Source organism: Abramis brama (assembly GCF_963993115.1).
Source record: "Abramis brama genome assembly, chromosome: 23".
Taxonomy (NCBI): domain Eukaryota; kingdom Metazoa; phylum Chordata; class Actinopteri; order Cypriniformes; family Leuciscidae; genus Abramis; species Abramis brama.
In genome coordinates this window covers 5,488,538-5,501,381 of record NC_139985.1, presented here as the reverse complement: position 1 = coordinate 5,501,381, position 12,844 = coordinate 5,488,538, and the positions used below count along the sequence as shown (strand labels likewise).

The 12,844-nt window shown below is 34.9% G+C and overlaps 1 protein-coding gene across 11 annotated transcripts in view; it reads right to left on the bottom strand.

The window, feature by feature from the left end:
• The window catches only part of cacna1da (calcium channel, voltage-dependent, L type, alpha 1D subunit, a), a 95,882-nt gene that overhangs the window by 63,240 nt on the left and 19,798 nt on the right, over positions 1 to 12,844 (bottom strand). For all 11 annotated transcript variants that reach the window (XM_084101484.1, XM_084101487.1, XM_084101490.1 and 8 more), the window contains exons 4-5: positions 5,986 to 6,125; positions 510 to 676 (exon numbers count right to left, since the gene is read on the bottom strand). In XM_084101484.1, coding sequence (XP_083957610.1) covers positions 510 to 676; positions 5,986 to 6,125 — 307 coding nt within the window. The remainder of the gene's footprint in view (positions 1 to 509; positions 677 to 5,985; positions 6,126 to 12,844) is intronic.

Below are 12,844 nucleotides of genomic sequence, written 5' to 3'. Positions count from 1 at the left end.
TTTCTGTCGCTGTTTTGACTTTACACATTTTATAAGCTCTTCACGAGTTCTCAGCTGGGCAAAACACCATCATATGTAGGCTACACACATACAATAAGCGCATTTATCCCAACACACAGCATCGTTTTGGATGTTCTGTAAGTTCCGTCGCAAAATATACGTAATAAAAGCCGACCAATCAGGTTGTGAACATATCCCTATGCCTTTAGGTTCGGTATCTTTAGGTTCAGTGTTAAAATGCCACTGTAAACGCTAAGAGGGCCAGGACAAAATGGGTTTTTTTTGAAGAAAAGAAACAAGTAAACTGAACTACAAGTGTGAACACACCTTAAGTTTAACTTGAGATACTAAAATAACTAAAACTAAAACTAATAAATACAACTATATAGACACTGATATCACCATATTAGTGATTTATATTGTATACTCACTATATTTAAAGACCATAACCACTCTACTGTTATTTTTGCTATTAGTAACTGCTAATGCCGGATGTTTTTTTCACTCACTGGGCACTCCTGAGACCAGGCGAAGCGGTCGCAGCACTCGAAAGGCTCTGAGGGCTTTGACGTCGAAACCTCCTGGTTTTCCTCCGTGGCCGTGCACGGGCGGGTGGGTTCCAACAATCTCCTTCTCCCCATCTTTGGTCAGAAGTTCCAAGACAACACTAAACAATCTACACACAAAAAAAATGAATGGCAAAATAAATTAACACTCTGAATAACAATGATGGTCAGTGATCAATCTGAAAAATAACTCAATGTCTCAAAATCATTTATCAAAAAAAAAAAACGTATCTTTACCTACACCATGTCATATCAGAACTTGCAGTTCAGTGAGCGCTATGATGGATTTAGACTGATTCAAAGCAAGAACTCCTTCGTTTAAAGATTCATTAGAATCACAAGATCCTGTTCAAAAGAGTCATGTGAAAGCACTAGTGGAGCGCACCATTGTTACTTTACTATTTATATACTATTATACTATTTATTCATATTTTGAATTAGCTTTATTTTTCATATTTCCAGTTTTCATTTAAGTTTCAGTAATTTTGGATTAGCTTTTGGTGTTTTAAAATATTTCATTTTAGGATCAATCTATTTTATCTAAGTTTTATTTTTAGTATTTTAGTTTTATTTATTTTTTTCCCTTATTATATTTTAGTTCAATGTCAAGGCAATATTTCTTGTCATTTAAGGGAAGTTTATGTTTTTCATCTAATATTTATATTTTATTCTATTTCATCTTTATTACAATTATCTAAAACGTTTTGAATTGTTTTAAACAAAACCAGTGCAGTCCAGTATCTATTTTTTTCTGTGTAGCAAACAACAAAAAATCTTGCCATTATTTTGAGATATATTATCTTTTTATTTTACAACATTCAACTTAGAACTTATTCTAGAAAATGCTGTGTGCTCTATTAAAATATAAGAAATTCCTATAAAAAAAAGTCTAGTTATAAATTAATATATAAAAGAATTACATTCTTTGAAAATCAAAGAATTCTTTTTTTGCTTTATTTATTGATCTAAAGTAGCAAGATAATAGCTGAAATATCAAAACATATTTGGATTATAAAAGAGAAAAAACACTTTCAGCATCACATGACAGCATGACCTTTCATGAATGTGCCAAAACATAAACAGCAAGACATTCAATCTGAACAACATCAGACAGCATCATCCGCTGTACACAAGGAAAAAGCAGCATGTGGTAACCTGAAATGACCATGGTGCACATCTGAGAAGTGATGTATGACAGGATCTCAACAACAGCGGATAATATAACAAACAAAACAAATATTCAAAGTATAAAATAAGCTGTTTTTGAATGCATCTAAATCATAAAGCCTTATTAATGCCAGTGATTCATCTTTTAAAGTCAGCATGAGACAGATGTTGCGATAGTGTTTTCTGCCGTTTATCCGAGTGAAGACAAAATTAGGGCGTGAATTGATTTTGTCAGGGGAATTGATTGGATGGTTGTGGTTTGCTATTGGTGGATCTCATGTGAGTGACAGGTTGCCCCGCCCTCACGCCAGTGAACATGTCATCAGAAAAGAAAAGAGATGTTTCTATAAGAGGGAGGGGAAATTATTTTGATTAAAGATTACGAGGGCGCATGGATAAAAATATATGAAAAAATAACGATGAGCACGGATAAACCATTTAAAATAAATACTGCAATATTCGATAAAAAACAAGACTTTTGATTTCATGGTGACTTTAAAGAGTGACTACCTATCTGTGAGTATTCGTGGCTAATTTGGGGCTGCTGCTCAGGAGCTGAAGATGAAGAGCGACAGCCTCGTGAACAGAGAGACGGGTAGGTGAAGAGAGAGAGGGAGACAGCTCTTTCTGCATGAGGCGAACTGATCGAAATGTGACCTAGCTGCCCAGTGGACTGTGTGTGTGTGTGTGTGTGTGTGTGAGTGAGTGAGTGAGGGAGAGTCAGATAGAGATGCTGATGAGGAAGAAGAGGAGAGTGTACACAGTTTGAAATGATCTACAGAGAAGCGAACAAGACATCGGCGGTGAGAGATACAGATATAGAACGACAACACAAGTGGACAGAACCGTTAAAGCAGTTTCATATCGCACACGTAAGCCGTGTGCTTTTACTTTTTCACTTACAGACACACAAACACTTTCCATTTCATAAAATGATTGACTGAATCTGGATGATTTGAGCAGTTTATAGCTACAATGTATAGTGTCTGGTTAAATTTAAAGGAAAATCCAGGGGTCAATAAGAGTTAAGGTGTACACTACAAAAACGTACACTACTTTTCAAAAGTTTGGGGTCAGTACGCTTTTTCAATGTTTCAAAGTCTCTTCTGCTCACCAAGACTGTACTTATTTTATCCAAAATACAGTAAAAGCAGTAATATTGTGAAATATTATTATAATTTAAAATAACTGTATTTTAATACATTTAAAAATGTCATTTATTCCTGCCATTACTCCAGTCTTCAGTGTCACATGATCCTTCAGAATCATTCTATCATTCAGAAATTCTTAATTGTATATTTTAGAAAATTAAACGCAATAGTCTAGAAACATAAATATTTTTCCATACTTTTCCAGACCTGGAAATTACTCAAATCAAATTCCATACTTTTCCAAACTGTGTAGGAACCCTGTCTATTTTGATCAATTTAATGCATCCTTGCTGATTAAAAGTTTAAGATAAAAAAATAAAAAAATAAAGTGAGACACATGGAAGTGAATCGGGTCAATCCGTAATGCTAAATGTTTTAAAAGTATATCCACAAGACACAAATGATATGCTTGTTAACATGATTTTAGTGTTAAAAACACTTATTCTGTGTAAAGTTAGATCCAATTTTACAATTTTGTCACCATGACTAAAACCATGTCTCAAATCGAACGATCATAAAATAATGCTCAAATAATAAGTGAGTTTTAACAGATTAACAATTAATTTAAGTTTTTTAACATAAAATCATAAACTTCACATTTCTTCTTTTTAAAAAAAATCCTACTTAATTTTAGCTTTTTTTAATAAAATGAAGGATTAGTCTAAAAGAATATCTTTTTGTAGTAATCAACGTTAAGCCACAGATGCCGCCGATCAAGCGTGTAACTTATAATGAACTCTGAATATTCCTCTAATTATCATTTGGATGTACAGTGTATGTGATCTCACTCTTCATGCTAATTACATTTCATGAATATCAAGTTTGTAATAATTCTCAAATGGAACACTCACGATAACCATTGTGCAATTTATAGACATTATTAAAGCAAATGCTGGCTGTAGAAACCCAGAAACACTTTATTTTCTGTATCGTGAGGCAGTTGTGAGTGTGAAAGCACAACGTGAGCCTGATGGTGCAGTTACGCTGCTTTTGCTTACACTGCTTCTGAATGCGGTATGACACAGGCCTGCGGCACGGACACAAGAGGAGAGGCGTTCCTCCTCATTTTATCTTTAGGCTTCTGCACCTTTTTTTAGGCTGATACTGTACAGTAGAAAGTGACATGAAATTAAAGCACTTAAATAAAAACCAGCCGGAAGAGGTGGACTCTTTGGAGGGTGGATTCTTCCTCTTCTACATCTTCAAAAAAGACTGGCCAGGAAGTGTTTTTTTGAATATAAATATATATTTCACCTGAAAATAAAGAGCGAGTAATACAGTCCACGCTGAACTCTAATCTAAAATCAAGAAATGCTCCAAAGAGGCTGGTACAATGACTATAATGAATAGAGAGAGACAGCAGCTCACGTCACTGGTTTATTTTACGGGTCTTTTCTGGGTCATTTAGCTGCATGAGGAGTGTGTGTAGGTGTGTGTGTGTGTGTGTTTTGGGAGTTGAGGAGAAGGTGAAGGGCCTCAAAGGAGGAAAATTAGTGAAAGTGACATTCCAGAGGATGCTGGGAAGAAAGACCAAAACAGAAAGAGAAAGAAAACGAGTAAGACACTGGCATATTTGGTCGATTTTGATCATTTTAATGTGTCCTTGCTAGTGCTGTCAATCGATTTAAAAAACGTAACTACTGTAATTAATAGCACATTTCTGTAATTAATCATGATAAAATTGCACCTAACATTAAAGCTTCTAATATATTTTTTAATTGTAATAATTTCACATTTAATCTCTGAATTAATGTAGAAACAACATAAAAACAGTATATTTGAATTATTTGATCTAACAGGTAGGAAATGTGTAGAAACTGAATAAAATTATCAAATAAAGTTATCAAACACTTCAGTCTTCCCTGCAATATTTGTTTTATTAATTTTATTAAAGCTACAAATAAAATTATCGCATACGTTAACATGTTAATTTTGACAGACTAGTCCTTGCTGAATAATTACAAAAAATCTTAAAAAGCCCAAATGTTTGCATGCTTGTATGTTCCTTTATTATTTAAATAGATCAATATTTTATTTTATAATGTTACAAATTATTTAATAATGATAATAATAATGATAATAAGACTACATAATTTGTTTACACCAACCAGAAAATGCTTTGGAAATATACAGTGCTATGCATAAGTTTAGACACCCATGCTAAAGTTGACTAAAAAGAGGAATAAAAAAAATCATCTTTTGGAAATTGAACTTAATGCCTTAATTAAAAATATTTGGAAAAATCCAACCTTTAAGGAGACCAATTTTCTTTGTGAATGAATAATGTATCGTAAATAAATAAATGTTCTTCCTTAAAATACAGGGTGCATAAGTTTGGACACCCCTATGTTAAATTCCCATAGAGCCAGGCAGATTTTTATTTTTAAAGGCCAGTTACTTCATGGATCCAGGATACTATGCATCCTGATAAAGTTCCCTTGGCCTTTGGAATTAAAATAGCCCCACATCATCACATAGCCTTCACCATACCTAGAGATTGGCATGGAGTACTTTCCATAAGATCATCTCTCAATGCAAATCAAACCAGCTATTAGGCTAACTGAAATAAAACCATGCCAATCTCTAGGTATGGTGAAGGCTATGTGATGATATGGGGCTATTTTAATTCCAAAGGCCAAGGGAACTTTATCAGGATGCATAGTATCCTGGATCCATGAAGTAACTGGCCTTTAAAAATAAAAATCTGCCTGCCTCTATGGGAATTTAACATAGGGGTGTCCAAACTTATGCACCCTGTATTTTAAGGAAGAACATTTATTTATTTACAATACATTATTCATTCACAAAGAAACTGGTGTCCTTAAAGGTTGGATTTTTCCAAAAAAATTTAATTAAGGCATTAAGTTCAATTTCCAAAAGATGATTTTTTATTCCTCTTTTTAGTCAACTTTAGCATGGGTGTCTAAACTTATGCATAGCACTGTAAATGCAAAATGTAACAATATAATATTGGGGAGAAAAATTGAAAGGGACAGAAAAGGGTGTTATGTGCTGTCTGTAATAGAAATGAGATTTTAAAAAAATCCCTTTGACAACTTTGAGTTAACTTAAGATGTTAAAACATAAGCAGATAAACGTACCCTATGACAACAATGACGAAATCCAGCATGTTCCATCCGTTTCGGACATACGCGTTCTGATGCATCACCAAGCCGTACGCTATGATCTTTAGGAAGGTTTCGATCGTGAAAATGATAAGGAAGGCATATTCAACTGTTTCCTGTGGGAGACAAAAGAGGGAGAGAGAAATTAATTGATAAGATAAACAACTGACATTTTCTGAAATATTTAATGCAAAAAACGTGGCTAACTTCATAAGCTAACCTCCAGAAACATAAGATAAAGATCTGAAAATGCATTTCGTGACATCTTTAATTAAGTCAGTGTCTTGGAGAAACTGTACTAGCGTAAACCGATCCATGGCATCTGAAATGATCCTTGAATACGTGTCATGGGGGAAAATAAGTGATTTGGCTTTTGTTTTTAAAGCATTGCAGCATGCAGCTCAGTCATGGCAGAGGCTACTGGGTTGTTTTCTGTGCATTGATGGTGTTAGACACAGCCATTTAACTTGTCAAATACCATCTCTTTATACAAACACACAGAGACTCAAGCTTTCTCCTTTATGTGTGTGTGACAGCTGTGCAAAGGTTGCACAATGAAAGAGGTTAGTTGGTGTGCGTGCGTGCGTGCGTGCGTGTGCGTTTAAGTGTAAGGACATTTGGGAAGCTTTTATACGCTGTGGGCCTCGTTTTGCCAACATTTTACAGACGACTGAATGAAGCACTTAGCCCTGTGTAACAGAAAAAGAGCCTTTTGTTACTGCGGGAAAAGAGTAACCCGGGCTCACTGATCCTGCTGCCACAGAGACGGAGAGAGCGATATGAGTGACAGCAGCGGAGGGAAGTCACTGCACTGAATATGAGATATTTACAGGATGTCAAAGAGGCAATCTGAGACAGATGACACAGAAAAGCACATGAAACAAACAAATGCGCTTGCCAAAGATCTAATGCATTAACTTTGTAGTACACAGCACACATTTATCCACCTAAAAAAAAAAATCTATTATGATAAACAATGAAAATGTTTTAATTAATTATAAGAAAAAAAAAAAAAGAGCATTCCTCTAAATATCATGATTATACTGGGTCCGTGCATTCGTCTTAAAGGGACAGCGGCCTAATATATCTAATATACACAGCTGTTTGTGTCACCAAAGTTAATCAAACAACAAAAGAGAAAGAGAAAATCCCTTTTGTAGCTTTAACAAAGATAAATTGAATTAATTATATTTAATTTATACAGTGAAGACTATGATGTGTTATTTTACATTTGATTATTCATTGTCTGTACCTGAATATAGTTCGATTTACCTGAAAAACAAAGCACTGCTTATTTCATCTTTGTTCTGTTCGTAATTTGTTTATTATTTTAATAATAATTAATAAATGCACTCTCCTACAAAATCACCCCAATCATCCTAGAATGGTTCATTCTTTACAAATCAAATCAAAGCTAATCAAATCATCTGGTGAAATTGTTTTCATTTCACAATATATAATCGCAGAAAAACAAAATATCGCAATTGCAGTTTTTTTCCCAATATCGTGCAGCCCTACACCATTGCCTATACATAACATTTATTTAAAAAGTTTTAAAATGCATCATACTACTAAACATTTGATGATACATGCATTTGGGTGTTTAATTGAAAAATGCCACAATGGTACTAAAAAATGCTTTATTTTCATAATGAGAAATAAAAAAAAAAATTGCTTCCAATTCTAGGGTGAAATATAGCCAGGAAATCTTTTCGTGAGATTCAAAGAAAGAGCAAGGAAATCCTGTTTTAAAATCCTATTTTAAATATGGCCGCTTTAAATGATGGGATTTCTAACAAAGCAGCCTTTAACTTGTCATATCATGCAAATAAACAACACAATTTTACATATCAAATAAACAAATGGGTGCTAGAGAGCTTCATTAAGCGATATGGGGTTGAGAACAAAGTAATGCAGCATTCCCAATCCATTACCCCTCTACTTTTATTCATCCATCAGCAGAGTGTGTGAGAACAGAGAGAAAGAGAGAGAGGAAAACAGAGGCCTGTGGGGCAATCCATAAATATCTCTGACTCATATCTGCTTATTTATGCTCTAAAGACTAACTGTACATACTCTCTCTCACACACACACACACACACACACACATTCACACACTGTGTGAGACACACACACACAAACCATTAGCTAGTTTACTAAAACAAAAACATGTCACAAACACATGCCCTACTGTTCCACACATGCAAATTTCACCTTCAACATTAAAAGCTCAACATCCCTTTTATGTTAATGAAGTCTGTTTTAATTGTTTTGGTTAGTGTTGATACATATTTGATCAGAGCAAAATAAAATATCAACTCTATCTTCAGCCATACATTGATTTGGCTCAATCCTTTAATCAAATGCAGTAATTATGAATTCAAAGGATGAGTTGTAAATACTCTGAGGTGTTTTTGTGACTCATATGTCCAACATACTTAAAGGAATATTTAACACAAGAATGAACACCCTCACGTCACTGCAAATGAGTTTCTTTCATCCGGGGGACGCAAAAGGGGATGTTTTAAAAAATGTTCAAGCTGCTCTTTTCCAAATAATGAAAGCAGATGACCAGGGGATGTCAAGCTCCAGGAAAGACACAAACACACCATAAAAGTGCTCCATATGACTCCATATGTTCTCTATATTGCATGGAAAAGAGCAGCATGAACATTAAAAAAAATCTTATTTTGTGTTCCACAGAAGAGAGAAAGAATAAATTAAACATTTTAGGAGGATCAAATTCCTTTACACTCAAAGCTACTGCGAGTTACATTGACTAATCTGAGATCAGCCCACAACCATAATGCAAATCAACTCTATATATTACAGTAAAATCAAAACTGAATCAGTGTCTGAGGAAACTTTCAGGATGAATCAAACAAATCCAAAATTTCTTGATAGAATTATTAATAATAACCTGATTCACAGACAAATGTGAGGAGAGAAATATTGCCATGAACAAATTCTAAATGCTGATCCGAGGAAATGGTTAATTTGATTCCGATTTGGTTCAACGTATTGTTTTGATTTATTCTATAATTGGTAAAAACAGCATGTCATTTATCATATTCATGGATTTGAAATGAAGCATGTAAACACACACACACACACACACACACACACACACATACACAAGCAGGCGCATTTGTGCATGTGGCGAATAGCTGGCGTGACATGAGTCAGTGTGACATCATGTCGTTTATCATCCCGGAAACATCACAATGTCCTCTGTTCAAAGTAACAGAATATGCGGCATATACCACCACATGAACTACATACATCTAGCAACAAAACATCAATACATCGACTGTCCTTATATCAGTCATTCAAAAAACATTTAATGCAGCTTACAAAACATATTGCATAAACTAAATGGTAACACCATGATGTTATATACATACATACATATATATATATATATATATATATATATATATATATATATATATATATATATATATATATATATATATACATACATACATATACATATACATATATATATACACATATACACATATACATACATACACACAAACATATACATATATATATATACATATACATATACATATACATATACACATATATATATATATATATATATATATATATATATATATACACATATATATACATACACACACACACATTTATAAATGAAAATATAACATATAACATATATAAATATATAAATATATATAACATTTATACTTTCTTAATGTATACTATTTAAATATAATTCATCACTCTCTCTAAATGAGGGGTTTCAGCCTAAGTTTTAATGTGTAAAAAATGGTAGTAGAAGCATTGCGACATGGATGAAGCTTGGTATTTCTGAGTGGCATGAAAAATGTGTTAAGACATCTCTACATCCTCCACTTCCATCTTTCCTTCTCTCTCTCTCTCTCTCTCTCTCTCTCGACTATATAGATCAGTCAGTGTACACCAGGAAAGCTGGAGGGAGCGCAGACCACATCATAGAGTTCCCCCTCTACCTCCTACTGTACAGTGTGTGTGTGTGTGTGTGTGTGTGCGTGTGTGTGTGTGTGTGTGCGTGTGTGTGTGTGTGTGTGTGGGGGGGGGGGCTTGTGGAACAAGACAAGAGTGACAAACAACTGTGTCCCGGAACAGGACGTGCTTTTCTTCGGAAAAAAAGACAGCCAGCCAAAGAAACACAAATAGAAAAGATCCTGAATACAAGTGCGTTATAGAAATATGACGTTTTTTCAAATGACCTTGCAGTGATCAACTTTGAATGCATAAAGACAGCCAGATGAATGCAGCATCTATTCCACCTCCTCTCTCTTATAGCCATGCAATCCTGAACCTCGTCCTCTCGCTCAGTAACCCAGCAACCAAGCGCATCGCTTCACATTACGCAGAGCAGCTCAGAATCAGGTGTTCTTCTGCGCGCTGTTCCACCCCTGACCACTGAGGGGCAGTGTGTGGGGGCGGCAGCGGGAGAACGCAGGTAGATGCATACATGACTGAATACTAATAAGACCAAAGATCCCCCTCAAAACATCATCATAATGCAATTCAACTGCATTCAAAACTCCATCTCAGATTCAATTCAGATTTCATTTACCTCTGGAGCAAAGCAATTTCACCTTGAAAATGTGGTACCTGACTGAACAGATGGGAACTGTAGCAGAAGCATTTGAGCTAGGGCACTGAAGGGACAGTTTACTCACAAATTCTGTCATTAGAGGCTTTCACACTGGAGGGACCTTGTCATAGTTCCTAGAACTAGTTCGCACCGCAAGAACTAGGAATGATTTTAGTTTTAGGAACGCATTTTGGGGGAACTCAATTAGTTCTTACTTCAGAGTAAGGTCTAACCCAGCATAATAGGAACTACCAGTGACATAGGTGTACGCTGATTGGCCAAACACACGCAAAACACCAGCACCCGCCTGACACGCTGTCAAAATAAAAGTCACAACAACAAGGGCGGTTTACGTCACTTCGGAATTCCTACTGGTGGTGTGAATGCAACTAGGAAAATGGCCCTAAGTTTTCTGGGAACCGCCCTGGTCGCTAGTTCCTATAACTAAGTTCCTGTAACTGCCCCTATTATTTAGTCACCCAACTTTCTTTTTAATTCATTGAACAGAAGCAGTTATTTTCCATACAATGAAAGTGTAATGGAAGGGAAGCAGGGATTGCCATGGCCATTCGTTTTCATTGTATGGACAAGAGCTGCTGGTAAGATAAACCCCTGTGTATGTATGTATATGTGTATGTATGTATGTATGTATGTATATATGTATATATATATATATATATATATATATATATATATATATATATATATATATATATAGAGAGAGAGAGAGAGAGAGAGAGAGAGAGATAGATATATAGATATATATACACACACACACATATACATATACGTACACACATACATATACATACACATACACATACACATACATAAATAAATATAAAATGAAACCAGATAACCAAACATTAAGAAATGCTTCCCACCATCTCCTAATAAGTGAATGGATGTTCCATTCATGCAGAAAACATCTTGCAACAAAATTCCAGTAAAGACCCAATAAGGTTGAATTGTATCCAAACATCAGCAGCAGAGAAGTCAGAACAGCAAGAGTTCGAACACATCTAGCAAACTACTAGTGCATCTAGCGATGTCTTTGTAATGAAAAAGTCACTAGTTAGTCATAATAGGCGCTTCTTCTATAAAGCAAGTTACGATACACTTAACACATGGACAATTCTTTCGGCCCAACATGTGACAGAAATCTAGAATCCTTTTTTCTAGATCACTAATCAACTTATTTACAGCTACCTTATAAAGGTACACAAATAAAAGTATACAAATAAAGCCTGTTTGCAGTTGCAGGAACTACCAAAAATAAATTGGCTTTTATTGTATGGGTGTATCTGCATTTATTACGTGCGTGTGAGCCCCTGCGAGTGCCTCTGCATGTTAGTAAGTGTGATTCTGAAATCTGACTTGACTCGATGCCTATGAGCAAGATCGCTTATTTATGCCTGAGCACGAGATCACCTGAGGAAAACTCAGCCAGGACAGAGTGCTGATGCCAAAGATGCATTTACACAGAGAGCAGCAGCACTATCTATAGTTACACATAAGGCCTAAAATGAACACTCGCCAAATGAGAGTAAAAATCGGTGTTGGCGAGTGTATGAAAAGTTGTAAATCAGTTGTTGGCTATGGGGAAAAATTGATGCCAAAATCATTGAAAATGGACAGTAACATTTTTATGAATTTTAAAAATGCTTCTGAGAACATGAACGCGAACAAACGTGCACGACGACATTTCTCCTTCCAGAAATCTGCATTTCATCCAGCGTGCGAATAAAACAAATTTGGTTCACTTTCACGTCGTCTTGTGCTTGAACGGACATATTCAAACAAAATTATGTCAAAATGCCCATCTTAGCAAGGATCTTAACAGTCAGTTATGTCTTAAGTGAACGTAAACAGTTGAGAGAAAAAAAATGTGTATGAATATATTGGATCCGTGCATTAGCTCTTAACGTGACAGCAGCCTAATTTTCATACTGCTGTCCGAGTTTATATCTTGCAATTCTGACTTTATAACACACAATTGTGTTTAAATCATCCATTTCAGAAAAAAGGTCAGAATTGTGAGATAAAATTAACTTTTATTTTTTATTCAGGGGCGAAAACAAGCTTCCATAGAAAACTGCATTACATGGAGTCCTCACTAAATGCTGTAAATGCATGTTATCATAAAGAAAAAAAAAACAATAAGTGAAAATATTAAATATATAAAAAAATGTATATAAAATGCATATATAAAATGCACTG